Consider the following 26,549-nt stretch of genomic DNA (forward strand, 5'->3'; position numbering starts at 1 on the left):
TCCGCGCCGGGGGCGGGGCCGGGCCCGGGCGCTCCGGGCCGGTGCAGGGCCCGGCTGGTCCGCGGGCGCGACCGGAGCCCCGGCCACCAAGGGGTGCGACCCCCCACTGGCCCCGCCTTCCCGGCTGCGGCCCGGCCAATCAGAGCGGCTTTTACTGGCGGGTGGGCCGAGCCGGCCCAGCTGCTCGGAGGCTCTGGCATGGTAACGTCCCCGCGCGGGGGTGGAGGGGCCCGGGGCGGTCCCACAGCGCCCCCGGCGGCCCGGGCCGGGGCCGGGGGGGAGCGGGGAGGCCGCCGGGGGTACCCGGGACCCCGGGGGAGGGCGAGGGGCATGAGGGGTTAGGGAAAGGAGCCCGGGAGGGGGAGGGGAGCGGGGATTTGGGGGAGAAGGGGCGGGGAGGCCATGATGGAGGATGGCGGGGGTGGGGGAGAGGGGGGGTTGAGGGAAGCGAGAGTTGCGGGACTGGGTGAGGAGGAGGAAGGGAAGGAGAGAAGGGTGGGTTTGTGGAGAAAGGTCAGGAAAGGAGAGGGGGCGGGGAATGTGGGAACCGGGGGACAAGGGGAGAGCTGGGGGCCACAGTTTCCCCTTGCGGGGTATTTGGCGTGCCACACGCCCTCGTCAGGCCCAGTGTTTGTTTCCTTTGGAAGCCCTGGATGCCCGGTAAGATCGCTTGGAGACCCCCTCCTTCGTTTCCCGCATTGTCTCCTGAGGTGAGGGGGCATTGTCTCCTGAGGAAAGAAAGGCGGCGGCCCCCATCTAGTGCTGGATAGTCCAAGAAATGAGAAAGCAGAGGACCCTTGGTCCCAACCCTGGCTCTGCCATCAACAAACTGTGTTGACAACTCTGTGTGACCTTGGGCAAGTCACTACCTTTCTTTGGGCCTCACATTTCCCATCGGTTTGAGAAAAAAAAAAAACAAAAACAACCAAGGAAAATGCATGAGAATGATACCCCAGATCTTTTCCAGCTTCAAAATGGAGTGGTTCTTGAGGAAAGAGTTCAGGAGAATGGGTTCTAGGATGTGGGGAAGCAAGGGAAAACAGGCTGAAGATGGAGGCGAGGCCTTTAGCTGGGGCTGCAGAAAATCCCCAGGGATGTGGGGGATGGTCGGCACAAAGCCTGCAGGGCTGGAGCAGGCTAGCCAGCGCCTCTGGCATCCTATTGGAGGGACGGAGGAACTCTGAAAGTGGCAGAGGAGAGAGACCTAACCCAAGAAAATGAAGACCAGAGTGAGGTCTTCATTCTGAGGAGAAGGCAGGACAGAGAGAAGCAATGGAAGCTATTTTCTAGTAGACAGCCAATATCTGTGGGGAGAAGGAGGAATATACTAAGGCTGGTATAGAGGAGTGGGGACTAGGATGGTCTTGAACACGGAGGGGGCTGGCACTGTTGGGGCAGCTGAAGCAGGGCAGCAGGTAAAGGTTGACTTCAGGGTAATTGGCTGGTCTCTCGGCCTCTGTGGTATTTTTCTTTTTGATGAGAGGTACTCTTTCTGAGAGGTGTGCCTTCCAGCTTTCATTTTCCAACACAAATCCCTTTAGGGAGTAAGTCAGACCAGACCATCCTTGGGATCACCTGGAGGATTTCAGGATTGTGTGTTGTGGGTTGGGGTGAAAAGAAAAGAGGAGAATCAGTTTGTAAGAGATAGCTGTGGCACCATCATCCTTGCTGGGAGACAGCTTTGTGGAGTGGTTGAAAGCACAGGCTTGGGGTCAGGCTGCATGGATTCCAAACCTGCCTCTGCTGTTTAATCCTTTGGAACCTTGGTCAAGTTATTTAATCTCTCCGAACCTCAGTTTCTTTATTTATAAAATGGGGACAATAATAACCTATTAGGTTGCAAGGATTAAATGATTGTTTGACATGATATCTGGCCCGTAATAAGCACTCAATAAATATTAGTTATTAGCTATTCCCTCTTTCCACACTCTTCCTTCCGTCTCTCCATTCTTGTTCTTTTCCCCTTTTATTCTTTCTTCTGAATCTTTAGTTCTGAGATGCCGCTTAGATGTGGAAGAATTGATTGCACCTTTGGGGGGAGTGGTCCTTCCAGTGGCCCAGGTGAACACATGATGACCAGATGATCAATTGTCTCTTCGTCTCTCTCCAGCCCACATATGTGTTTTTGTTCCAGGAAAGACACAGGATCTGCTCTTTCAGCCCCTTTCCTGTATCCCTCTGTCACACGAGTTACTTCAGTCTTGCCCCAAGGTGTAATGAGACCCACAGTTGTCCAGGCACTGCAGCAAGTGAGATAGGGGCAGGGGTGTTTCAGGAAGAAAAGTATACACACTGCACGGGAAGCCCAGGGAAGGGAGGGCTGTGGAAGTTCCATGGTAATATATGTTCATTCCGTCGCTCTGTCCTCTGCGGGAACTGTCCAAAACAGTCCAGCATCTGGATCCTGGCCAGGGGTCTCCGTTCCAAGTTAAAGACGGTCAGTGCTCGCTTCAGCGGCACATATGCCAAGTTAAAGATGCTCACATACAGTGAGTTTTTTATTATGTAGGTTTTTCCCATGCCAGTATTTGATTCCAGTTCCCTTTCCCCAGCCATACAGATAGCCTCTGCCAAGACGTCCATCTCATTATAGGCCGCCTTTACCCAGAGAATTTATACAAATGTACCTGGACACATGGGCGCGCACGCACGTATTTGCCTGTTTTAGGCTATTCCAGCATGCAAAAATCAAATAAGGTTAAGGATGAGTCTGCATTCTGTCACAGCACTTTGTATGCAGGGCCCTGACTAGACACTCAAGGGGAGGCTTAAGAGGAGAAAACATAATCCCCCAATATGGAGAAATCTCCTCCCAAGTAGGGAGACAGGCTTTCCTGTGGGGAACACCCAGCAAACATCCACAGAGTAGCGTGTCATCAGTGCCAAGTAGTGCAGCATTTATCCTGAGGGGACACAGGGAGGGAGGAGTATGTGTATGTGTGGAGGATAATAGTAAAGGTAATCTGAAGGAGGTGAATGTTGGATCATCTTGAGAAAGTGAGAGACACTTGAGAAAGTAGGATAAAAGGAACACATGGTGTAACCTAACAATTGCTGTGCAGAGAGGAGGAGGGAAGCCATTGAGTCGGGCGGAGCCAAGAAGAGTAGATGGGTCTTGCTGAAAGACTGAATGTTAGGTCAGATTCTGTAAGGTGAGCAGTAGGGAGCCACCACTAGTTCTCAAGGAAGGGTTGGATCCTTGCTGAGTTAACCACATGGGTAGCTAGGAAGATGCTGGAGTGAAAAAACAGACCTGCTTCCTGTGGCAAGAACTGAGGGGGTAGGAGTGGAGGGCAGGTTGGATCCAGTCCTGGCTCTGTCCCTGACCATGGTGGAGCCTGGGACTGATAATTCCCCTTCTTTTTCTCATCAGTCTCAAGGAGACTACCTTGGATGGTTGCCAGAGTCCCCTCCAGCTCTGACAATTCTGTGTTCCCTGAATAACTACAAGGCCTTATCAGTGGTTGTATTTTGTCAACAAATACTAAGTCAACAAATACTTACTAACACCTTCTGTGTTCCGGTGGGGGGCAGTGAGGAAAATGCAGTGGGGATAGCAGATCAGGGTAAGCCCAAACAGGCAAAGTCCCTGGCCCTTCAAGTCTAAGATCTGGTGGAGGCAACAGATATTTCATTGATCCTAAGACTCACATTTTAAAATTTCTTGGCAAGACATCTTAAAATCGACAGAGTATCATTTAAGTGGTGGCATTTGTTTTTTTATTAGTGGCCACATAAAATAATGGGACAATCAGCATTATGGAAGTGACTAAACTTCCAGTGGGTAGTCGCTAAAGGGGAGGGTGGGTGGTACACGAGCACGTGAAAGAGGGCTCTGACTAAGCCTAGGCCACTGGCCTGGGAGGAAGCCTTTCCTGAGGAAGCGACGACTGGTCATGTGAGACCTGTAGGCTAGGTGTGTGGGGTCGGCAGGAAGTCGTGCCAGGCAAGCTGCAGGTCTGATGTGGGAGAACTGAGAGCAGGTGAGTGAAGACCCAGGAGCTCAGCGTGGATGAGGCTGGCGAGGCAGTTGGGAAGCAAACCTCCCACAGCCTCCCAGGCCTTGGGGAGGAGTTTTGGTGTCTACCCTAAGAACAATGGGAGCCACTGAAGAATTTTAAGCAGGGAGTAACATGATTTGAGGTGCGTTTTGATGAGCTTGTTGTGGATGTGGGGAGACTACTACAGAAGATCAGATGAAAACAAGAGGGGTGGTGGGGCGGAGGAGGAAATGGAGAGAAGTGGACGAATTCAAGAAATGTGTATGAGGTACAGTTAGCAGGACTCAATGACGTATTGACAAGAGGGAGGTGTGGAGAACGACTCACCAGTTTCCATCTTAGACAACTGTATGGATGGTGGTGCCAATCTCAGATGGGCAACTCTGGAGCCTGGTAGGACCCAGACGTGGTTACGTAGCATCTGGGAGGTCAGAGAGGGTCCTAAGGCAGCTGGAGATGGGCAAGTGTAGCACAGAGAATTGGAGTTCCTCCCACGTTGATTAATTTCTGACTTCCCATGCTAAGGACAGTCTCTGTAAGGAGCAGGTCTGAATACGGGGCCAGAGTAGTTGAACACTGAGAAAGGTGATTTAAGGTGGAATAGTGTGGCTTATCCCCTTCTCTCCTTAGGACGAGATGGGTGGGTAAAGAGGAAGGACAGATATTATGAGAGGTAGAGATTAGGAAGCATCTTTAAATGCCGAGCCTTCTCAACATAGGGGTCACTGGGGAAATAGGGAAGTTGGGCAGCAGTGGGATGGCTCCTCTTCAGCCAGCTACCAGCTTTCCCTAGAACTCCTCCCTGAAACTCTCTAACCCTCAAGCAAAAGGAGGAAGGGCACAGCCTTTTAGCTCTATCTCCAAGCCTCAGTTCACTTGAAAAGATTTTTTTTTTGGAATGGGTACTATAGTCACATGGATCCATATTCAAAAGTTACAAAAGGACATACATACAGTGAGAAGTTTCCCTTCCCACCTCAGTCCCCCTTCTGCTGATTTCTTTATGTCATCTTTTCTCTCCAGCTTTCATTCAAATGATCCCACTTGCTGCCATTTGCATTTTTTCCACTTTTTAATGTATCTTAGAGATTGCTCCTATCAAGACAGTGAACTTCTTCATTTTTTACGACTGCATAATATTCCATTTTATGTTTGTTTATAATTTCATATGTAACGGGTATTTAGGCTGATTCCAATCTTCTGTTTATAGAAGATACGAATAATGCTGGAATGGAAACATACACATATCATTTTGGCCATTATAGGATGAATTTGGCTATATCAATAGGATGAATTTTTAGAATTGGGAGTGTTTGTTCCTTCATTTGTTCCTTCTTGCATTCATTCAATATTTATTGAGTACCCATTATGTGCCAGACACTGTGGCAGGTACCAGGAGTCCAGTTTTCAATAAGTCCGACACATCCCTGTCCTCATGGAATGTTATCACACATTAGTAAGGGGAAACATAATAATTACGAAACTGTATACAACAGGAAACTAAGAAGGGCATCAGATAGAGAATAAATTCAACAGTCAGGAAGGCTCCTGGGAGCAAGTGGTATTTAAGCCAACGACTGCGGAATGGGATGTGGCAGCTAGTAAGCATAGGACAGGGAGATGTGGGCTGTTCCAAGTCTCAGCCACAGGGAGAGGAGTTTGGGATCCGTAGGGGAGGGGGAGTAGAGCCGTAGAGGAGAGGGTGATTGGGAGTGGGAGGTGTCAAAGAGTGAGCGAGGAAGTAACGATGAGGCCAGTTGTCCCCCCCCCCCCCCCCACAGTGAAGAGAGAGGGAGGCTAGCTCTCAAGAAGACGTGGTGACTGTTTGGGGTTTAGAGGGCTTTGGGGTGAATTCAGGTAGGGGGACGGGAAAAGAGGTCACTTCCTCCCTGGCTGCTTTGGGAATGAGAGACCTGTGTTTAAGGCTTGAGAAGGCACAGCCTTGCCCATAGTTGGGAGAATGGATGAAAAGCATCGGGAAGAGCCAGACTGGGCCTGTGGTACAGCCGCCTCCATCTCTTCTGTGGTTCTGGCGCGATAAAGACGACCTGGAATGGGCCCGGCCGGCTGGCTCTTGGCTGGTGGAAGAGAGCAGACCTAGCCAGGGCTCAGAGCTGGGCGTGGGCAGGAAACCGGGCCAGGAGACCCTTCCTCTGAACTTTGTGCTCCTTTTTCATCCTCACCGCTCTGCTTCCCTTCTGCAAAAGCCCATCTCTTTGCCCATCCTGGGTCCTATGACTTTTCTCTCCCTCAACAGTCGGTTCCCGATTCTGGTCCCCGGCCCCCAGCAGCGCCTGCCCCCTTCCCACCGGGGCCCCCCATGATGCCACCACCCTTCGTAAGTTTTATGTCTTTCCCTGGGCTTGGCTTTTCCAGCCTGCACCCCCATCTCCCCGGTCCCTAGCACCGCTGCGTCGCCAGCACGGTTTTGTGTCCTGCCTCCTCTGCTGCCCTTGGAAAGGGGTGGTGTTGCTTGGGCATCGGGGTGGGGGGAGCTGCTGTTAAGCTCCCAGTCCATAAAGCTGACAGCTCCCCTTTTGTCTTTTTGTCCTTGGGACACACTGGGGCTGGGGTAGGAGAAGTGGAAGGGAAAAGACCCTGTTAGTGTGAGGGCACGGTGGGGCTGCCTTTCTGTTTCACTACTCCTCTGTTCTTTCAATGTGCCACAGAAGTCAGGCTGAAGTAGCAGCTGGTGGTCATCAAGCTGGAGAAAAAGGGATGGGAGGCAGGGGACTGGGGGATGTGGGTACCTGGAATCCTGCCTTCTGGCCCTGCTTCTGAGAGGCCTCTTTGGGGAGAGTTGCTGAAGAGATGGAGCCTTCCAGCCACAGTCTGGTGGCAGTTAGACTTTTCCCTCTCCCTTCCCTACTTCTGAAGAAACCGTGTGCTTGCCTGTTAGACCCAGAAGAGCCCCCCAACCCCCAGTTTTCCATCTTTCTCAGTGGTGAGGAGCAGGCAGTTTCATGCTTTATGCTTCTCGAACCAAAGCCTTGGAATTGCCTCAGACCTGGGGTGGAGGGTTGAGAAGGGTGGGAGACAAGTGGATATTCCCTGACAGGTCCAAGGAGGTGTCTTTTCTGCTCAGTGTCCCTTCCTTTCCTCACTTCCAGATGCCCCCTCCAGGAATCCCCCCACCCTTTCCTCCGATGGGACTACCCCCCATGAGTCAGAGACCACCAGCCATCCCCCCGATGCCACCTGGCATCATGCCCCCAATGCTTCCACCAATGGGGGCACCACCACCACTCACGCAGGTAATCCTCTCTCCTGCACCAGTGCCTCAGAAAACCCCGTGAGTCCAGCTGGGGGTGGAGGTGAGAATGGGCTTCTGGACTTTAGGAAGTAGGGAGAGAAGGGAGGGAGCTTTGGCTAGGCCCATGTGGATTTGTCTGCTGAATGATGGGAGAAAACTCTCTGGCTGGGCTGAGAGCCCAAAACTTGGGGATTGTCTAGAGGGGGGCCATGTGAAGGTCATGGCCCCGAACGGGATCTCTCAGGAGCCTGCCTTGCTTGTGCCTGCCCTCACCTCGGTAGTTGTTTTTGTCTTCTTTGTATCCCTAGATACCAGGAATGGTACCTCCCATGATGCCAGGAATGCTGATGCCAGCGGTGCCTGTCACCGCAGCGGTAAGCACTGGGGGCCAGCAGGAAGCAGGCCTTGCCCTGCAGCCCTGTGGGTCTGACTCGGAGTACCGGGAATGGCCTCCATTCTTTCCCTCTTCTCATCGGATCCATCCTGGTCCAGGCAGCACTCCCCACACTCAAGTCCTCTTCTCCAGCCACATACTCTGCTCTTTTAGTTTCTCACTCTTCCCCAAAGGCATGTTACTCTCTTGTTACTCCTCGCTGTGCCCAGCTCCCTTAAGGAACATAGTCGTGGCTGACACTGCTTACCATCATAGAGCTGGCACTGTGGACACTTGAACAGAGTCCCTCCTCACATCTTTGTCTCTAGCGGAAGCAACAGCACCTGGGGATCTCATCGTACCTTCCTGTGCCATTGCTCAGTGTAGTAGAGTCTGGGTAGGATGTAGCAGTTGGCATCCACTATGGAAGAGGGGCCTCGGAGGTTGACTCAACAAAATACTCTCACTTGAGGAAAACAAAGAACAGAGCTGCTCTGTGGTTCCCCATAGGATCCTACAGCCACGGCCCCAGAGGGTGGGGGATGCTTGTTAGGGAGCAGAGGTCCCTGGGAGCAGGACACATGGATCCTGGCCTGGCCTGCTTCTTCATCCCCCATGGCCTGGGTCCTGGGGGCCACTGGGCTTGGCCCCAACCCTTCCCCCTCCTCTTTCTTCGGCAGACGGCTCCGGGTGCGGACACAGCCAGCTGTGAGTCTTCTGGGGGTCTGCTCCCCCCAGCCTCGGAGGTTGGGGGGGTACAGGGGAGAGGGGACCGTGGACTAGAGCCCACCCTGGATCATGCCTGTTGGGATGCCAGGGAGCCTGGGATGTTGATGGGACCAGGGGATATTTATTGGGGATGGAGTAGGGGAGGAATAGGTGGGATAAGATGAGGGTCGGGGCAAGGACTTAATATTTCCCTTGGCTTCTTTTCTAGCTGCTGTGGCTGGGACAGGCCCTCCGGTGAGTTCTTCCAACTCAGGGGTCTTTGGGTAGAAAAGCTGAACATTGGGGGGCTGATGGTTAAATCTTTGGGGTAAGGAGGAGAAGCTTTGGGGATGGGGCCTTGACCACCATTCTGTGCCCCCCCCAGAGGGCCCTGTGGAGTGAGCATGTGGCCCCTGACGGGCGCATCTACTACTACAATGCTGACGACAAGCAGTCCGTGTGGGAGAAGCCCAGCGTGCTCAAGTCCAAGGCAGAGGTCCTGAGCGGGGCTTTCTGGCCCTTCCTTTCAGCTGCCCTGACCCTTCCGAGTCCTTGGCCTCCCCTGAGTCTGTAACCATACACATGGTTCCTCTGATCCCAAGATCCCTGACCATTCCCCCAGCCTCCCTAGGATCTCAGGAAGTTTGTCTTCCCTCATGTTGAGCCAGGGCAGGTGGTAGCTAAAAACTCCCTATTCACTGGTTCCCCTTAGCTCCCCCGACTGTAGCTAGAGGGCATGCCCAGCCCACTGATGTCCTTTGACCCATCCTCTTGCAGTTGCTGCTGTCCCAGTGTCCCTGGAAAGAGTACAAGTCAGACACAGGCAAACCTTACTACTATAACAACCAGAGTAAGGAGTCTCGCTGGACCCGGCCCAAGGACCTGGATGACCTGGAGGGTGAGGAGGGGCTGGGGCCTGGGCTGCGGTTCTGGGGGGTGGCCCTTGCCACCCTGTGACCATGTTATCTTCTCCCATTGCAGCTCTAGTCAAACAGGAGGCTGCAGGGTGAGTGACTTGCCCACCTACCCACCTGTACTTGGGGCCGCCTGAGGGGTGGGGGTGGACACTCTCTGTGATCCCTACTCTGTGGAAGAGCCAGCTGTCAGTCTCCTTGTGGAGCGGCCTGCCCCGGCCCCAGTGCTTCGCAGGATAGAGACCAGCTGGCCCCTGACGGTCCCTCTCTCTGCTCCACTCCTGGACACTGCCGTTCCGACCCACTTCAGGAAACAGCAGCAGCAGCCCCAGATACTGCAGCCGCAGCCGCCTCAGCCCCAGCCTGAGCCCCCGCCTGGGCCGCCCGGCCCCACCCCTCTGCCCCTGGGCCTTCTAGAGCCTGAGCCAGGTGGGAGTGAAGATTGCGATATGTCAGAGGCTGCCCAGCCTGTGGAGCAGGGCTTTCTGCAACAGCCGGAGGAGGGCCCCAGCAGGTGAGGGCTGCCCCCCCGAGGCATTCCAGATGCTGGCTTCAAGCTCCCAGCCTAGTTCAACCCTTGATTTCTGCCAGGCCTCTTGGGAAGGGTGTGAAGATCTGGGCATGGCCTCTGGAGGGCAGAAAAGGGCTGCTTTGGGGAGCCAGGAGAGGGTGGCATACTCCTGACAACATAGGGCACTGAAAGCTGTGGGGCCTGGGAGATGCTGTGGCTGAGTCCCCTTTGCCCCCCAGTGCTACTGGACAGCATCAGCCACCACAGCAGGAGGAAGAGGAATCAAAGCCAGAGCCAGAGAGGTCTGGCCTCAGTTGGAGCAACCGGGAGAAGGCAAAGCAGGCCTTCAAGGAGCTGCTGAGGGATAAGGTGCGGGGGTGGGGCTCCCAGGGTAGGCCTGGAGGGGCCTGGAAGTGGGCAGGCCCCATGACCCCTGCCTGCTCCATTCTAGGCTGTCCCCTCCAATGCCTCGTGGGAACAGGCCATGAAGATGGTGGTCACCGACCCCCGTTACAGGTAGGCCTGGGCAGAGGGAGCCAGGCCCTCCAGACTGTGTTTGTGAGCGGCTGGGCCAGGGCCTCCCTGAGAAGCCCCAGCTCAACACTCAGGCCCCAGAGGGGCCTGAGTCAGGAGAGTGATAGAAGGGCAAGGGTGCAGGGGAAAGAGAAGCTGGAGGGCCTCCAGGAGGAGGAGGGGAAAGGTATCTGACACGAGACATTCAATAAATGCTTGTTGAATTGAATTGATTCGAATTGAATTAATTGGGGTGAGGGGGCTGGATAGGGTGGAGGCCTGAATGCACCTTGAGAACCCCAGAGCAAAAGGGCTCAGTGTTAGTGTCTTGGAGCCCCGTCTTCCCCCTCACTGCCTCCCGCCCCTCCCCTCATCCCAGAGACCCGTCTTGCCTCCCTGCAGCCTGCTGTGCCCATGCATGGACCCCTCACTCAGTTCCGTGTGCCGTGACCCTGCTTGGTGGGCTGTTCAGGGTGACTCCTCTATCCCCACCCCACTCCCACCCTTTCCACCCCAGTGCCTTGCCCAAACTGAGTGAGAAAAAGCAGGCATTCAATGCCTACAAGGCGCAGCGGGAGAAGGAAGAGAAGGAAGAGGCCCGGCTAAGGGCCAAGGAGGCCAAGCAGACCTTGCAGCATTTCCTGGAGCAGCACGAACGCATGACCTCTACCACCCGCTACCGGTCAGGGGGCCAGGCTGGGGTGGGGTCTGGGAACCCTGAGAACACATGGGCCCAGGGTCTCTGTCCCCTTCCTGCCTACCTACGGCCCATATGCTCCACAGGCGGGCAGAACAGACCTTTGGGGAGCTGGAGGTGTGGGCTGTGGTCCCTGAGAGGGATCGAAAAGAGGTTTATGATGATGTCCTCTTCTTCCTGGCCAAGAAGGAGAAGGTAACAGTCACTGGCTGGATCCGTCAAGTCTGTCTTACTTGAGGCTTTTCATGTCTTTGCGTCCTTGCGGAACCCAGCCATTCATTTCTCCACTGCCCCAGGGTCTCAGCTCCTCACTTGGAAGCTGGTGTGGCACTTGCACATCCCCCCACTTCTGCTCGGGGTCTACAACGTGGGTGTGGGAGGTCAGGAGGGCGTCTGTGAGGGGTTGGTCTGTAATCCGCGCTCCTTCCCGGATGTGGAAGTCTTGAGTCTGGGCCTCCTAGGGTTCCCTAGCTGCCTGCCTTTCCCCAGACGCTCCTCTGCCCAGGCCCACTTGAGTAGCTCCGACCTGCCCTCCCTCACCCTGACCCTGACGCTGTGGCTCCCCAGGAACAGGCCAAGCAGCTCCGGCGCCGCAACATCCAGGCCCTGAAGAGCATCCTGGATGGGATGAGTAGTGTCAACTTCCAAACTACGTGGTCCCAGGCCCAGCAGTACCTCATGGATAACCCCAGCTTTGCTCAGGACCACCAGCTGCAGAGTAAGCCCGGGTCTCCGCTCCCGCCTGTCCCCCCTTCCTCACCGACCTGGGACCCTGGAGCCTGCCTCATACTGCTCCCCTGCACTTCTTCCCCCCCCCCCCCCGGGATGTCCAGGGGTCCTCAGCATTCACTCAGTCCCTGTATCTCTCCAGAGGCTGGAGATGCTAGAATGCTGGGACCCCCCCCCCCCCACTCCGGGGTCCACTGTTGACCCGGCCATTGTGTGTCCTTGAAGAAGGAGCTCTAGGATAGGTGTCAGAAGGCCGGGAGAGAATGATTTTTCTAACTCCTATGAATATGGTCTTAAATTGTCATGGCCCGTGGGCCTTAACTGGTCGCATGTTGTTACAATGAGCTGTTGTTGGCCTGTAGTCGTTGGCAGTATCAGAAATAGACCCTCTGAACTTTCATCAAAGCCTAATTGATTTCCAGTTCCATAAAACACAAAACTTCAGATCCCGAGATGACCGGTCTCATAGGATTACTTCCAGTAACTGACTTCACAAGAGCTGCCTACTTGCTGATTTTGTTCTCATACGTTAATGAACCCTTCTCCAGAACCACCATTCCAGTCTCCTCTTCCGCAGAGGCCTCTGCTCCCCTTGCGCCCCCACCGTGGGGGACCCCGGCACCTACTGAGGCAGCACCTTTGAACATGGAGGGGTGCTGGGGTCGGCGAGGGTGGCCCACTGGTGCTGAGCCTCCTCCCTGTGCTTAGACATGGACAAGGAAGATGCACTGATCTGCTTCGAGGAGCACATCCGAGCTTTGGAGAGGGAGGAGGAGGAGGAGCGGGAGCGGGCCCGCCTTCGGGAGCGGCGTCAGCAACGCAAGAACCGGGAGGCCTTCCAGGTATCTTTGCTGCCCGCCGGAGAGGCGCTCAGCTCCACCCGGGCCGTACCCCGCCCTTGCCCATGCCCTGCCTCCTTGCGGCTAGGCCCGCTGTGCCGTGTCTGCCCGGTCCCGTGCAGTGCCTCCTCCACCAGGCTGCCCTGCACCTGTGGCTCTGCCCCTGCTGTGTCCCCTCCCCCGGAGGCCGTGCTCCTCGCGGGAGACTAGATGAATGCACCACCCAGAAGCTGCCAGCAGGGAGCACCCTAAAGGCACAGCCTGGCAGCTCCCAGTTCATTTCCCTTTGGTGGGGAGCCAGATGGGCAGAGCTAGCGTGTCCCACAGCTTGGAGGTGGCAGCGGTGGCGATCGTGGTGGGGGTTCCTTAGCTCTAACACTTCGGGAAGCTGAGAGCAAGCCGCAGGAAGGACATGCTGCAGACAAGTTTCTATTTCTCCGCCTTCTAGTCCGGCTCCTCGTCATGTTTGAGTCTGTCCCTCTCTGTATTTACATTCTCTCCATTTTCACTGCTCTCTGCCTCCCCATTTGTAGCTCTTCATCTCTGCCTCCGTTGCCTGCATTTCCTCAGTCTGGATTGTCCCGGCCTCTCCCTCCCATCCCCTCTCTTCCTCCCCAGTCCCTGGCTCTGCCTCTCTCGCTGTCTCACTCTCCCTATAACTGGCCTCTCCCTGCTCAGACCTTCCTGGACGAGCTGCACGAGACAGGGCAGCTGCACTCTATGTCCACCTGGATGGAGCTGTACCCAGCTGTCAGCACTGATGTCCGCTTTGCCAACATGCTGGGCCAGCCGGGTAAGGCAGCCAGGCTCCCCCTTCTCTGGCCTGGCTTCCTGTCCCGCCAGCCTCTCTGCACCCCACTCCCTCGTCCTGTCCTCGACCCCTCCCCCAGGCCTCGGGAAGCTGCCGCCCGCCAGGCCCCCCTCCCTCCCTCCCCCGCAGGCTCCACCCCTCTGGACTTGTTCAAGTTCTATGTGGAGGAGTTGAAGGCACGATTCCATGATGAGAAGAAGATCATTAAGGACATCCTTAAGGTGAGGGAGGCCCGGGGTTGTGGATGGATGCAGACTGGGTGCAGGGCACCTCTCTGGACAGGACTCCCTGATTATGTCCTGTATGGCCAGAGCAGCGTGGCTCTGTTCAGCAGAGATCTGCTGAGATCCCTGACTGCGCACCGGGGACACAGAAATAAGAAAGTTGCAGTTGCTGGCCATAAGGAGCTCATGGCCTAGGAGGAAGATAAACGTGACACTTATTATGGAGGGGGGCAAGTCCTATCGGAGACGAGAATCACCAGAATTGCTCTTTGCACTGCACCTTTAAGAACGAGCAGGTGGAGGAGGCCGGCGTCCCAGGCACAGGGTATTGCAGGAGCAGAGGCGAGGGGGTGGGAAAGGCGCGGCAGGTTTGAGGAGCAAGGGCCACAGCTAATCGTAAGCTGGTAGCGCACAGAGATGTTCCTTCTGGCCTGTACAGCGTTTTAGAAAAAGTTCAACTTTGTTGCTAACATTTTTAAATTAGGAGATTGTACAGAAAAATCTAGGTCTTCAGCTTCTCTTAAAAATACGGATTATCTAGCAGCACCGGGCTGGTTTTGCAAGGCATTCAGTGGCCTCAGGGGCATGCCATCCTTAACCTCACGTGCCTGCCACCACTCTGGCGTGGCAGCGAGTTTAGTGGCACCTTGCAGCCACCTTGCTTGTCTTACACTGGAGAGAGAGTTCTCAACGTCCGTGTCCACCAAAGATGGAAGAGTGATTGCTGCACTAAGAGCCTCGTGTTTCAGAAGGAAAAAACAAAGAGAAAGCGTGTTCGTTGGTGGAAGTGAAGAACACGCAAAGGCGCTGGGGAGGCAGTTCGCACAGCAGTTAGGAACAGCGGTGCAGAGGCAGACTGCCTGGGACACGAGTCCAGCTTAACCGCTTACTAATTGTGTGACCTTCGGCAGACTGTTTAACCTTTCTGAGCCTCAGTTTCCTCATCTGAAAAATGGGGGATTTTCCACCGACGCATACCTGATCTTGGGGCAGTGACTTGGCACCTGGGGCAGAAGGGTCTGAGAATAGAGCTAGGAACGTGGCTGCACACGCAGCGTTTCTCTGAAGTCCTGAGTTTTGCTTCCAGACGCAGGTGTTGTATCTTCATACCGTATTACTTCGCTGTTTAATACAAACATAACGTTTTAAAAGTCCTTACCATTAGGTAACACATGCCCTATTGTCCTGTGGCTTCCTGCTTCGCTGGGACCCGACGGCCCAGTCTGGAAGGAGAGCCCTAGGTGTAAAATACCTTGAATGCTAACATAAGAAGTTTGCGTTTTTATCTTGTAAGTAATGGGCAGCCAGGGAACGGTATGGTCGGAGGATGTCTTGGAAGAGCCACGGGGTCCGAGTGCAGAGTAGCGCCTCTCAGACTGAGTGCTTGCGTCCTTAGGGATCGGTGGGGGAGAGACAGTATTTGAAGCCTCGGGACACTGAAAAGTCACAGTGGCCGGTGATTCGAGCAGATTTGGCGCTTGAGCTGTCCTCTTCTGGCTCACCCGCAGGCTCTCTCCCTGCTGTTAGGGCCCTTTGGTAGAAAAGTCGGAGCAGTACAGGACTGGGGTACGGTTAGCGGTGCGGGAGCTGGTCTGGGTGGTGAATGAGCTTGGCAGAGGCAGCAGGGACAGCAGATGAGGGAGAGCTGTAGTGCTCCAGCTGTGTTTTTCTGAGGACCCCCCCTCCCCTTGGGTTTCCTCAGGGGTGCCTTGGGACAAGAAAGAGGGACAGTTGATGCTCCTTCCTCTAGTTTTAAGTATAGCAGTTTTTCTTTTATATGTTGAGGCTCTACATAAGATTTTTGTGAAAAAAATGTTTCTGCTATTAAAAAAAGAAGTTTAAAAGCAGGAGGGTGGAGTCACTCAGAAGTCGAGTGGATAGATTTTTTGCGTGTGACATGGAGGGCAAGGAAGGGGGAGGTTGAAGTTGGCGGAGGTGGGACGATGGTACCATTAGTGAGGACTCAGCAGAACAGGGCTGGAGAAAATAGGAATTCCATTTGGGGAACTAGTCTCGAAAGTAACCTGGGGGGGGAGGAAAAGAGCAAAGACCATATTTTAAATAGGATGATCGCGTAAAGTATAAATATCGAATCCCAGGAGAGCTACATTTCATTGGATGCTTACATCTTTGCCACAGAGTGGCTGGTCCTGCTGACGGGCCCTGTAGGAGTCCCGTTCTTGCTGTGTCCTGTCTGTCCACACCTCCTGAGAAAGAAGCTTCTTTAGAGAGTTCCCTTACCTCTTCTCCTTTTGGGGCTCCTGCGTACAGAAGGCCGATGAGCCCAGGAGTCCCCGTGGCCATCCACTAGGCAGACAGACCGTGAGGGCACCTCTCACCCCACGGGATAATGCAGAGAGCCTTGGAACAGCTGGAGGCCAGAAGATCTGGGCCTGGGAGATCCATGGGAGTGGAGACAGATGGCTCACAGGGAATGAATTCTCTTGGGGTCCACTGAATTTGAAGTTTCCGTGAAACATCCAGTCTGTTATGGGTCTGAAAATCAGGAGGGATGGAGGGGCCGGGGTTGCTAGGGACAGTCCAGGTTGCAAAGACCCAAGTGCTGTTCTCAGGGGAACAAGCACAGGCAAGAGAGGCAGTAAAAGAGGTCAGAGAGACAAGACGGTGGTCGTCGAAGGGAGCAGCACACGTACAAGGATCAGTCAAGTGAGGACCGAGAAGGGGCCCCTGGAAGTTGTCTCTGAGGACATGAGCGCTTTTAGAAAGCAGTGTCTGTAAAGAGGGTAGAGTGGGTGCAGCGCAGACCTTGGAGTCAGGTAACGCCTGGCGGTATGTTGGTTGAGACCTCTGCAAGTCATACAACGTCTGAGCCTCAGTTTCCTCATGTGTAGAATAGGGATAATTTATGTGCATGGTTGTGGGCAGTGCTAATATTTGTAAAGTGCCTGGCTTATAGTAGGTTCACGAAACGTTGATTTGTTTTCCGTGTGCTGCATTTAAAGATTTTGAACCAAAGGGAAGGCAGCACAGGTTGTTAGCTTGAGGAAGGTGAGAGCAGGGTGGACAGGAGTGAGGGGTGTGAGCTTGATGGAAGCAGCCAGTGGAGAGGTGGGATTGAAGCTTTCACTCCCCTGAGAGAGACTGGGATGTTTGAGAGGGGCTGGAGCGTGGGTTGAGGAAATGCTCTCGAAATGGACAAGAGCACGCTGTGCCGTGGGTGGAAGGCCGCCACAAGTTAGTGCTGTGCGGTGGGCGGAGGAGGGGACCGGGCCTGGGCCTCCACTGACGCACACTCCAGCGGCTCCACTTTTCACCGGGTCGACTTGGGCGCAGTGAGATAACTCTCCTAAGCCTCTGCTTCATGGAGGTGTTGGGAGGCATAGATGAGAAGCTTGGAGTCTGGCCCAGGTGCTTCGAGAAGGGGAGGTATTTTTAATAGTGTTCTGGAGTTGCACACCTGATGGCCTGGAATTCCCCTGAGGACTGAGTGATCTGTGTGGGGGTAGTGCTGCAAACTATGGGCTTCGGTGTTGGAAGGACCTGCGGTAGAGTTAGCTGTGGGACCGGGGGCAAGTGCTCTAGTTTCTCTAAACCTTGGTTTCTCCTTCCACATAAACTCAGGAGGCCAGGACCTATGGTTAAATTTCGATACTGAGGATTAAAAGAGATAAGGTGTGTGAAGCACTCAGCACAGTACCTGGCAGCATAGTAAGCACCCAAGAAATAAGCCAAAGGATGGGACCGACAGATGTTGACAGAATGCAAGGAAGTTCCTGAGCAGCAGGAGGGCCCATGTGGGGCCCAGCCTTAAGCCGAAGGAACAAAGAATGACTTGTGAGAAAGGCAGGCATCAGTCAGCAGACAGGGCGCACGCACACCGCACACCGTGCTCCCCTCCCCATGGGATCGGTGCCCCCTCCGCTCCCTGCGACATCCAGACCAAGGGCAGGCGTGGGAGGCTTAGTCATCACGTGGTGAGGACTTGGACAGCAGAAGTACGTCGGAGTGCCGTGGGTCTCTTCTGGGGGCTGGGGGACTTCTAGCGCATCCTGTAGTCTGACCCCTGCCTGTGCCGGAGGCCGGCTTCAGGCTTCGGCCCGTGGTGGCCCCTGCTTCATGCGCCGCTGTGCCCACAGGACCGGGGCTTCTGCGTGGAGGTGAACACAGCCTTTGAGGACTTCGCCCACGTCATAAGCTTTGACAAGAGGGCTGCTGCGCTGGACGCAGGCAACATCAAGCTGACCTTCAACAGTGTGAGGGGCCGGGCGGGGCCAGCGCTCTGTTCTCGAACTCATCCCTGTGCCTTGTTCCATTCCTTCTCACTCACTGCCCCGGTGTGACTGTACCCGCACCCCCGCCTCCGTTCAGTGGGTGGCGGCCAGAGCCCAGCCCCCAGCCTCCCATGTCCTGCAGTATGCCTGCGTGGGGCCTGGGCGCCCCCCCTCCTGGGTGACCCTGCTCTGCCCTCTTTCTGTCCTCAGCTGCTGGAGAAAGCAGAGGCGCGGGAGAGAGAGCGGGAGAAGGAGGAGGCGCGAAGGATGCGGCGCAGGGAGGCTGCCTTCCGAAGCATGCTGAGGCAGGCCGTGCCTGCCCTGGAGCTGGGCACTGCCTGGGAAGAGGTCAGCGCTGCAGCCTGGCACCAAACACCACCCCCTCGGTCCTGAGGGCAGCGGTGCTTCTCCACCACTGGGGGCCCGCCCCAGTCGTAGCACAGCTCGCGGCCAGCTTCAGCTCCCTTCCTTCCTCTGCCCCAGCCCTGCCCTGTGCTCATGGCGGTGTCCGTGCCTTGCCGGGGCTGGTCTCATCAGCAGTGCTCTCCCGTTCAAGGTCCGTGAGCGCTTTGTGTGCGACTCAGCCTTTGAGCAGATCACCCTGGAGTCGGAGCGGATCCGGCTCTTCCGGGAGTTCCTGCAGGTACTGGAGGTGAGGCAGAGCTTCTGACCCTGCGCGTCCGTCCCGGGCTCATGAACACCCAGTCGGCCTCAGCAGAGACCCCAGTGGCCTCCTACCCCTGGGGCTCCCCTTTCCCTCACTTGAGAGGAGGCAAAGCCAGATTTTCGGTGCAGGGTGCTTCCTTCGGCTAGCCCTGGCGCCTTCCTCACCCTTCCCTCTGCCCCTACCAGACTGAATGCCAGCACCTCCACACCAAAGGCCGAAAACACGGCAGAAAGGGCAAGAAGCACCATCGAAAGCGTTCCCACTCGCCCTCAGTGAGTTGGTGGGCAGAAGGGATGTCGGGGGGAGGCTGGATTGTCTTGGGGAAATAGGAGCCGCTTTTCTTGTTTTTTTCCCTACGTCACCTCCCCTTGGAGTGAGATTTGAAACTTCCTTTGGCCCTGGATCCTCCTCTCTGTCCCCAGTTCCCAGACTTGAGGGCTTCTGGAGGCCAGAGAACCTGTGCGCTGACATGTGTCTGCCGGTCTGCCCAGGGCTCTGAGTCGGAAGAGGAGGAGCTGCCCCCGCCGTCTCTCCGACCCCCCAAGCGGAGAAGGCGGAACCCCTCGGAGTCAGGCTCCGAGCCCTCTTCCTCACTTGATTCGGTTGAAAGTGGGGGTGCTGCCCTTGGAGGACGGGGCTCCCCATCCGCTCGCCTTCTCCTTGGATCAGGTGAGCAGTTGGGAGTTGGAGCAGTTGCCTCAGCGCCCTGAGGGTGGAGTGGATCGGGAGGTCTGCGCCCATCACAGTGGGGAGAACTGGGAGAAGGAAGGGAAACTGCACGGACAGAGACTTCCTCAGCTAGTTCCCTGTCTAAGGAACGAGGACTGCGGCCAAGAAAGCAGTGAGCCCTCCCTCCTCCTGTGGGACTTACTGGGCATTTTCTATCTCCAGATCATGGCCTTCGGAAAGCCAAGAAACCAAAAAAGAAGACTAAGAAGAGAAGACACAAGTCGGTGCGTAGAGAAGGGACTTCTACCCAGGGTCCTGCTATGTTGAGAGAGCTCTTCAGCCGCCTCCCGGGCTGTCCTTCACAGGAACTGAGCAGGCGGACTCTGGGCTCTTACAGAACAGTCCTGAGAGCGAGACAGACCCTGAGGAGAAAGCTGGCAAGGAGAGTGATGAGAAAGAACCAGAACAGGACAAGGACAGGGAGCTCCGGCGGGCAGAACTCCCTAACCGCTCCCCGGGTTTTGGAATCAAGAAGGAGAAGGTGAGAGGCAGGCGCCTGACCCCAGCCCAGTCAGCACCCTCTCCAGGCCTCCGTGGCCCTCGGGGGAGGCTGTGTGTGAGCTGTGCCTTTGCTCCACCAGACGGGCTGGGACACGTCGGAAAGTGAGCTGAGCGAGGGGGAGCTGGAAAGGCGGCGGCGGACACTTCTGCAGCAGCTGGATGACCACCAGTGACCCGACGAGCTGCTCTGCCTCGGGTCTGTGTGAGGCCGTGGGTCCTAGGTCGCCCTCACTCTCTGCACTAGACTCCTTTCTTAGTCTGGTCTGTGTCCACCTTTCCTCAAGTAAGCCCACCCCCGGCACGCCACGGCTGGCACCTGCCCAGGTTGCTCGTGGTCTTCAAGGGTCCTCCACTTCCCAGGCAACTAGCGCAGTCCTCGCCCTCAGCCCCAGACCGGAGATGGGGATGCCATGCGGAGCAGGTGGTGCCAGTAGAGAAAATGTGAGAAGGGGCCTCTAGGGAAGAATGACAGGTTGGTGACAGGCGGGGTCCTTACCCTCTAGCATCAGTGCCTGCTCCTGCCTGCCTGGGCCCTCGGGCTCCACCACTCCTTCCTTCAGCCCCAGGACCCAGTGTATGTGTGTTTTGTTTTGTTTTGTTTTTGTTTTTTAAATAATATTTATAACATGGCCAGTGGCTCTTTTATCATCTCCATGTCCTGCGGGGCGCGCTGGGGACTGGGCAGGTGCACGCGTGGCCAGCAGAGAGCACCAGGGTCTCGTGGCAGGCCAGTCTCCCTTTGTGTGGTTGGAGCTCGCCCAGCCCGGTTCCCCTTCCCCAGGCTTTTGCGCTCACCTCCCCCATGCAGACGGCAGCTCCATGTGGCCTCCTTTCTGTCCCCATGGTTCGGGTCAGGCTAAAGGGCCACCTGACAACCCCCCCCCCCCGAAAGAGGAAACAGAGTCAGGCCTGGTGCTTCAAGCCTTTGTTGAGAGAAGGGAGGTCTGGGATTTATGTACACAAGAGAAGGGAGGTGGTCCATGTACAGAAAGAAGTGGGTCCCTGTGTTCCCCTCCAGGGGCTGAGGAGAAACTGGCAGGAGACTGAGAAAATAGTCAGCTAGGACTGCCATGCCCCCTGTCCCCTGCCAAAAAAAAAACCCTAGTTGTGGAAAGGAGGTGAGGGTGCTGATGGCACACCCTTTCTCTAGCAATCCAGGGGAAACCTCTCCCCCTCCGCCCACCCAACGAGAACAGAGTCAGCCTAGAGTGGAAAGGGCCAAGGGCAGTAAGCGTGGCATCTCTCGTCTCCCCTTATCACCAGGGCACAGCTGGGTGGGGACCAGGCTTAGGTGGGCCTTGCTCCTGGTAAAAGGTGTTCTGAGACTGGTAGGGTCCTGGGGCCCCCTAAGTCTGGATACTTCCACACCATAGCTGACCATAGACCTGCGAGAAGGAAGGGGAAAAAAGGGGTATTTGCTTTCTCCTCTCATCCCTCTGGCCTAGTGATAGAGGGGGCTGTGGGCCCCTGCATAGGCTAAAGCTAGAAGTGATTTTTCCCAGCTCTGAGCTGACCCTTGGTGACCTTTCAGTCAGGAAATGAATTTGAAGACCCTGGGGCCAAAGTGCAGTACTGGAGGCACCGGGGAAGTGCCAGGCCCCAAAAGACCCAGTGCCCCCAGTGACGTCAGGCATGTGCAGCTTTGAGAGCTGGGGTGGACACTGGGTTGAGAGCAGCATAGCCCTGTGCTGCGCCCTCAGCCAATTCCAGGGCTCCAGGTCCACAGGTTGGAGAGTTGAAGTGCTTCTGCCTTCGGGGCGGGGGGGTGTCTTAGTGGGGGCCTGGAGCCCGAGGGGGGCCGTTGGGCGGGGCAGCACTCCTGGCTTGGTGGCGAACGACAATGGGCTGGCGGTGGAGGCCTGTGGGGAAGACAAAGGCCTGTGAACAGGCAAGGAGGCTGGGCCAGGCCCACCCTCTGTCGGAATAGCCCCTTGAGGGGCAGCCCCATGGGCAGGGCCAAAGAAGAGCCCATCGTGAGGCCAAGGAGGGAGAAGCTTTAAGAGAGGCTAGAGGGGATGGTCAGGGAGATTGCTGGGGCTCTGCATTTTCAGAGGACCAGGTGGTGGTGACAGGAGGCCACTGGGCAGTGGCAGAGACGAAGTAGACTCGGCAATAGCCAGAAGCTGGGGAGAGACCCCAGGGAGACTGAGTATCAGGAAACCGGCCAAGGGACATCCGATGCCCCAGGGCAGAAGCTACTGCCAGAGCTCTTATGGGGGCGGGGGACAAGTCACAAAGGATACCCGGGCCCAGGAATGAAGCCTCAGCGTCAGCACCGAGAGGTGGTGGCCTGGTCCTGCCTGCTCTGCAAACGCCCTACCCCTTGGGTCTTAGTAGAAGCCAGGACAGCATTAGTGGGAGACACCACTTCCCTGAAGGCACATGCAAGGGGCTAAGCCATGCTTCTCAGAGCATGGGGCATGCAAGTAGAGAAGGGTGTACCCCCATCCCTGTGAGGCTGCCAGAGGATGGTTCCAAGTCATGCAGGGGAGGAGGTGCCTGTGGGCCCAGCAGGAGTCCTGTGAGGTGGGCATGCAGAGGGGGCAGCTGTGGTGCCCGGTACCTGTCAAGAGCCCCAGCCTTGGGGGTTAACAGTTTGACTCATCATGGTGGGCTGCATCGCAGAAGAAGCGTGAGCCCCGCTTGGCAGTACGGGCCGTGAAAGGGACACTCTTCAACACTGTGGCCCAGGAAAGAGACACAGTGGTCAGGCCTCCTGGGGATGGGGTGGGAGGAGGGCCCGAAGGGGTAGGGTTGGAGTTTGGGAGCTGGGCCTAGAGGCCAGGCCCAAGGGAGGGACAAGGGCCCCACCTGTAATGATGTCCTCAATGGTACCATCCTTCCCCTCATAAACAGGCCGATGCTCCTTGGCCTGGCGTCTCCTCAACTCTGCAATTAGCTCCTGCTGTTGCCACTTGTTCCGCTGAGATGGGGTCTAGGGCCGAGCAATGAAGGGGAAGGGAGTCCTCACTAACCTACCGTGGGGCTGGTTCCTGCCCCAGGACGCAGTCTGAGGGTGCCCTTGATCGCACACAGCAGCCCACCCTCGATCGTCACCTAGGAATCCCCTCCCAAAGCCCCTCTCCCCATCCCTTTGGACTCCAGCCTCGGACCCTCTGGGTGGTCTCTGGGCTCCAGTTTTCCATCTCTGAGTTCTCTCTCCACCCCCTCCTAATCCTCTGCTCCAGGCCCCAGCTCTTGGTCCCACCCACCTTGGCATCCAGTTTCTTGGCTTCCTGAGCCAGCTGCTTCTCCCGCATTACCTCCTCCTGCTTCTTCCTAGCTTCGTTCTCTTGTTCTGCTTCCTAAGACCGGGCGGGGGGTGGGGGGTGAGGCTCACACAGGCCGTGAGGGGAGGGGCTGACACTGAGGGTGGAGAATGGGTGGCAGTGGGACCAGCAACCCCAGGTGGCCACCCTCTGGAGGGGCACTTCCTGCCCTGAACAATGACAGGAAGGGCCTGGGCCCCCACCCTGCCCACCAGTCCACAGCTGAGAGGCCTGTGGCCAGCTTCCATTGCTCCCTCCCAGGACTCCGAGGAGGAGACAGAAAAGGCCCAGACTTGGAGCCCAGCCCTCCCTCCCCCTACCAGTCTTCTCTCAGCCAGACTCCTTTTTAAAATCCCCTCTTCTGCTCACCTTGTAAGAACGAATGAATCGGACAAATACTGGGAAGAATACAGAAGGGGGTGTGGTCTTGGGACTCTCGCCGAAGTAGCGCACGACTGCGTTATAGGCCTCCTGGGGAGGGGTGGGCGGGAGGCGTCAGGCTGGCAGAGGAGGACAAGCCCGGCTCCCCAGCAGGGACAGGAGGCCCACAGAAAACAGTGCTTGGGGCCGAAGGGGGCAAATTAGCACCCCTGTGGGATGGAAGAGAACCTGGGGCTCCCACAGCTCCTTAGACTATGTCCCCAGAAGCAGCTGCTGGCCACCCGCAAAGCCCCCTCTCCCCCACATACAGCCAGCCAACCATGTGGTAAAAGTTCTTTGGTCCAGGGGCGCCTGGGCGGCACAGTTAAGCTCAGATTGTGATCTTGGGGTCTACGTAAGACTCCCTCTCCCTCTCCCTCTGCCCCCTCCCTGCATGCACTTGCTCTCTCTCTCTCAAATAAATCTTAAAAAAAAAAAAAGTGCTTTCATCCAAGAACCAGAATAAAGCCCATCTGGAGGGGCAAGTGCCTTGGCCCTGGCTGCTCCCACCCGCCCCCACCCTTTGCCCACCTCGGCCGTCTTGGCGTCACGCTGGAGCTTGTCCAGTTTGCCTTCATTGGTGCTGAGGAAGTTCCGAAGGACGCTGTTGTCATGGATGCCGCATTCCCGCCGAATCAGCTCCATGCCCCGGCCCAGCTCCTTTACGTCTAGCAGCACGTTCTCCAGGGACACTGTGGTTACCAGAACCTGGGCTGAGGCCTGCTCGGGGGCCGACATGCCCACCTCCCAGCCCAGGGCCGCACAGAACTTGGCCCTCCCCCTCCGCAGGGGCTCCCTCAGCTGCTCATGCCCCTGCCACCCGAGCCACCCGGGGGACGCAGAGAAGCACACACCCAGCGAACGGGGCTCCCACAGAGGTAAGGAAAAGGAATGGGGGCTGTGAGCTCATGACCCCAAATGCAAGGTAGCACAGAAGACAAGTCAGAGAGACTGCTGGTCTCCAAAATGGAGCTGCCTGCGGCCTGGGGCAGAAATACCAGCTGCCTTATGGCTGTGGGGGCTTTATGGTTTTTCTAAGCCCTTCGCGTGCATCACAGAGAAAGTCTCCAGGGCCAGCCCGAGGCAGTTGGGAGCGAAGAGCCACTGTGGCTGCTCTGCCTGACCCCGCGGCGCCCGGGTGGGAAGGGCTGGGGCAGGCCGGTGCTGCAGGAAGGCTCCCTCTGCGGTGGCCCCTACGCATGGCCCCAGCGGAAAGCTTTGAAGTGGCCAGAAAGGAGATAACAAAAGCCAGAAACGAAGGGACCCAAGTGTTCCCTCTCCCAAGCTTCCTGGGATTGTCCTGGGCTAGCCACGAGGGCCGGCTCGCCGTGCCAGGCTCCGCTCACCTGCCGCGGCCTTCTCCACGAAGTGCAGCTCGTGCCAGAAGTTGGCCAGGTCTGGGTATTTCTCCTTCACCGTCAAGGCGATGAAATGCAGCAGGGTCATCTTCCTGTCAGTGGACTTGGTGTCCAGCAGCTGGGAGAGGGGGGCCGGGGGTGGTGAGGGAGGGCCGAACTCCGTGACTCAGGCTTCCCGGCCCCAGGCTGCCCCCCCGTCTTACCAGATCCAGGCTCTGCAGCTTGAAGCCGTACACAGCCCCTCGCTTGCTGCTGTTCATGTAGTTCCCCAGGGCCAGGATGATCTAGCCAAAAGACGCACGGGAGGAGGTGAGGCCGGGCCCGGCGGGCTCCTTCCTCCACCCGGGCCCAGGCCCACGGGCGCCCGCATCCGCGACCTCTCCGCACCTCCAGCATCTGCTTCAGCTTCTGCGAGGACTTGACAGAGGCAGAGGCGGCAATGATGGCGTTGAGTTGCTGGAAGGCAAGACGCAGAGCCGCTCAGCCCCGGCTGGGATGGGGCGGAGCCAGCCTGACGGGGCGGGCGGGGCGGGGGAGCAGGTGCAGGCCGAGGCCGTACCGGCGTGAGCATCTGCAGGTTGTCCTGGAAGTTGCCCAGGAAGGCCATGCCGGCCATGCGCTGGGTCAGCCGCTCCACCTTGCTGAAGAGCAGCATGAAGCGGTCCTCGGCCGCCAGCTCGTCCAGAGGCTGCCGCTCCCGCTCGTACTGCCGCAGCAGCTTGACCTCGGCCTCCGTGGGCAGGAAGCGCATCAGGCACTCCACGAAGTCCACGGGCAGCGTCTGCAGGTCAAACCTGTGTAGGGGAAGGAGCCACCTCAGGTCTTGCATCGGCTGTTATCCGTCATCCCTTGGTTCTCCAGCTTCTAGAAGGACTGAGGATGGGGTCTGCCCATTGCCTTCTCTATCAGAGCATGAGGAACAATCCTAGGGGAACATTCCACAGCTTGTCTTAAAGCCCTTCAGTGTCTTCCCTCTACCCCTAGGGAGAACTCTTAATACCCGATCATCGTGCTTCTCCCTCCAGACGCTGAAGTGGACTTCATACACTTCCTCAGGCCAGGTCGCAGGTGAGACCTCCCCTCTTCCGGGAAGCTATCCCTGATCACCCAGCTCAGCTACCTGGCCTGCTCTGTTCCCCCAAAGCTGCCTATACCTCCACCACCTTAGCCCTTATCACCCAGAGCTACCGGACTGCTCCCCCTAGACTGGCAGCAACTCGAGCGAAGGTTTGGGCTGATCCCCAGCACCTCCCACAGTGCCTGGCACACAGCACAGATGCATTAAGTTCTGGCCAAACCAGTGGCTGACTGAGGGGTGTGAGATAGCTCTGTCGATGCCCTCGAATCCAGGGAAGGCCAGGATCCTAGGTGGAGAACCGGGTTGCCAACTGACTGGGACCAGGGCGAGGTGAGCGGGAGCCTCACGTGTGGATGGCCCTGCAGATCTCCTCGGCCGAGCGGCCAGCCTTGCGGAGGGTGATGGCTAGGTTCTTGGCACGATTGGCTTCCAACAGGGTCACCTTGCTGGCGGCCTTTTGCGCTGTCTTGTTCTTAGAGCAGATGAGGTCAAGGGCAGGGCCCTGGGCTTTCGTCTTGAACAGTTCCTCAAACTTGTCCAGGTCTAGGTCCTGGCAGGGGTTGACGAGAAGGGAAAAAGCGGTGGCCTGTCCTACTAGAAGACCCCTGGCAGCATGCCCAGCATCTGTTCAGCTCTGGCGCATGGATGCCTGAGTCTGAGGGCGTTTGCAAGGCCAGGAGATCTGGCTAAAAGCACGATCCGGTCCCCGCGCCCTCAACCCC

The 26,549-nt window shown here is 56.8% G+C and overlaps 2 protein-coding genes across 27 annotated transcripts in view; one reads left to right on the top strand and one right to left on the bottom strand.

The window, feature by feature from the left end:
* The first annotated feature begins 17 nt into the window (after window positions 1-17).
* PRPF40B (pre-mRNA processing factor 40 homolog B) lies at window positions 18-20,332 on the top strand. 22 transcript variants are annotated; one of them, XM_026501935.4, is made up of 26 exons: window positions 18-201; window positions 6,259-6,339; window positions 7,112-7,255; window positions 7,563-7,628; window positions 8,308-8,335; window positions 8,565-8,590; window positions 8,721-8,831; window positions 9,113-9,233; window positions 9,317-9,341; window positions 9,560-9,763; window positions 10,000-10,129; window positions 10,212-10,276; window positions 10,791-10,955; window positions 11,057-11,165; window positions 11,538-11,688; window positions 12,408-12,541; window positions 13,217-13,331; window positions 13,479-13,570; window positions 17,671-17,787; window positions 18,016-18,153; window positions 18,362-18,457; window positions 18,658-18,744; window positions 18,895-19,141; window positions 19,364-19,425; window positions 19,539-19,682; window positions 19,783-20,332. In XM_026501935.4, the coding sequence occupies exons 1-26, from the start codon at window positions 199-201 to the stop codon at window positions 19,873-19,875; spliced, it is 2,754 nt and encodes a 917-aa protein (XP_026357720.1). In that variant the 5' UTR covers window positions 18-198; the 3' UTR covers window positions 19,876-20,332. The 22 variants fall into 22 exon arrangements, with proteins under 22 accessions (XP_026357720.1, XP_026357723.1, XP_048072654.1 ...); XM_026501938.4 differs by having other exon boundaries at window positions 18,964-19,141; XM_048216697.2 differs by having other exon boundaries at window positions 13,217-13,570.
* A 280-nt stretch (window positions 20,333-20,612) lies between these two features.
* Window positions 20,613-26,549, bottom strand: part of FMNL3 (formin like 3) — a 51,360-nt gene continuing 45,423 nt past the window's right edge. For 3 of the 5 annotated variants that reach the window (XM_026501932.4, XM_026501930.4, XM_026501929.4), the window contains 10 exons: window positions 26,175-26,377; window positions 25,309-25,543; window positions 25,137-25,205; window positions 24,953-25,033; window positions 24,738-24,867; window positions 23,923-24,083; window positions 23,341-23,442; window positions 22,915-23,007; window positions 22,514-22,637; window positions 22,271-22,382 (listed from right to left, as the gene is read on the bottom strand). In XM_026501932.4, the coding sequence (XP_026357717.1) occupies window positions 22,291-22,382; window positions 22,514-22,637; window positions 22,915-23,007; window positions 23,341-23,442; window positions 23,923-24,083; window positions 24,738-24,867; window positions 24,953-25,033; window positions 25,137-25,205; window positions 25,309-25,543; window positions 26,175-26,377 (1,290 nt within the window). In that variant the 3' untranslated portion in view covers window positions 22,271-22,290. Of the gene's footprint in view, window positions 21,562-22,270; window positions 22,383-22,513; window positions 22,638-22,914; window positions 23,008-23,340; window positions 23,443-23,922; window positions 24,084-24,737; window positions 24,868-24,952; window positions 25,034-25,136; window positions 25,206-25,308; window positions 25,544-26,174; window positions 26,378-26,549 lie in introns of those variants that run through there. The other 2 variants (XM_026501933.4, XM_026501931.4) reach the window with 1 other exon arrangement.

The sequence above is a fragment of the Ursus arctos genome, unplaced genomic scaffold (genome assembly GCF_023065955.2).
Source record: "Ursus arctos isolate Adak ecotype North America unplaced genomic scaffold, UrsArc2.0 scaffold_26, whole genome shotgun sequence".
In the NCBI taxonomy this organism is placed as follows: domain Eukaryota; kingdom Metazoa; phylum Chordata; class Mammalia; order Carnivora; family Ursidae; genus Ursus; species Ursus arctos.

Bases quoted from the DNA above. Each gene is read 5' to 3' on its own strand.
- PRPF40B (XM_057318888.1), top strand. From the start codon at position 6,965: ATGCTTTATGCTTCTCGAACCAAAGCCTTGGAATTGCCTCAGACCTGG. The intron at 10,277-10,790 runs GTAGGCCTGGGC...TTTCCACCCCAG, and splicing joins GTCACCGACCCCCGTTACAG to TGCCTTGCCCAAACTGAGTG. The intron at 12,542-13,216 runs GTATCTTTGCTG...CTCCCTGCTCAG, and splicing joins AGAACCGGGAGGCCTTCCAG to ACCTTCCTGGACGAGCTGCA.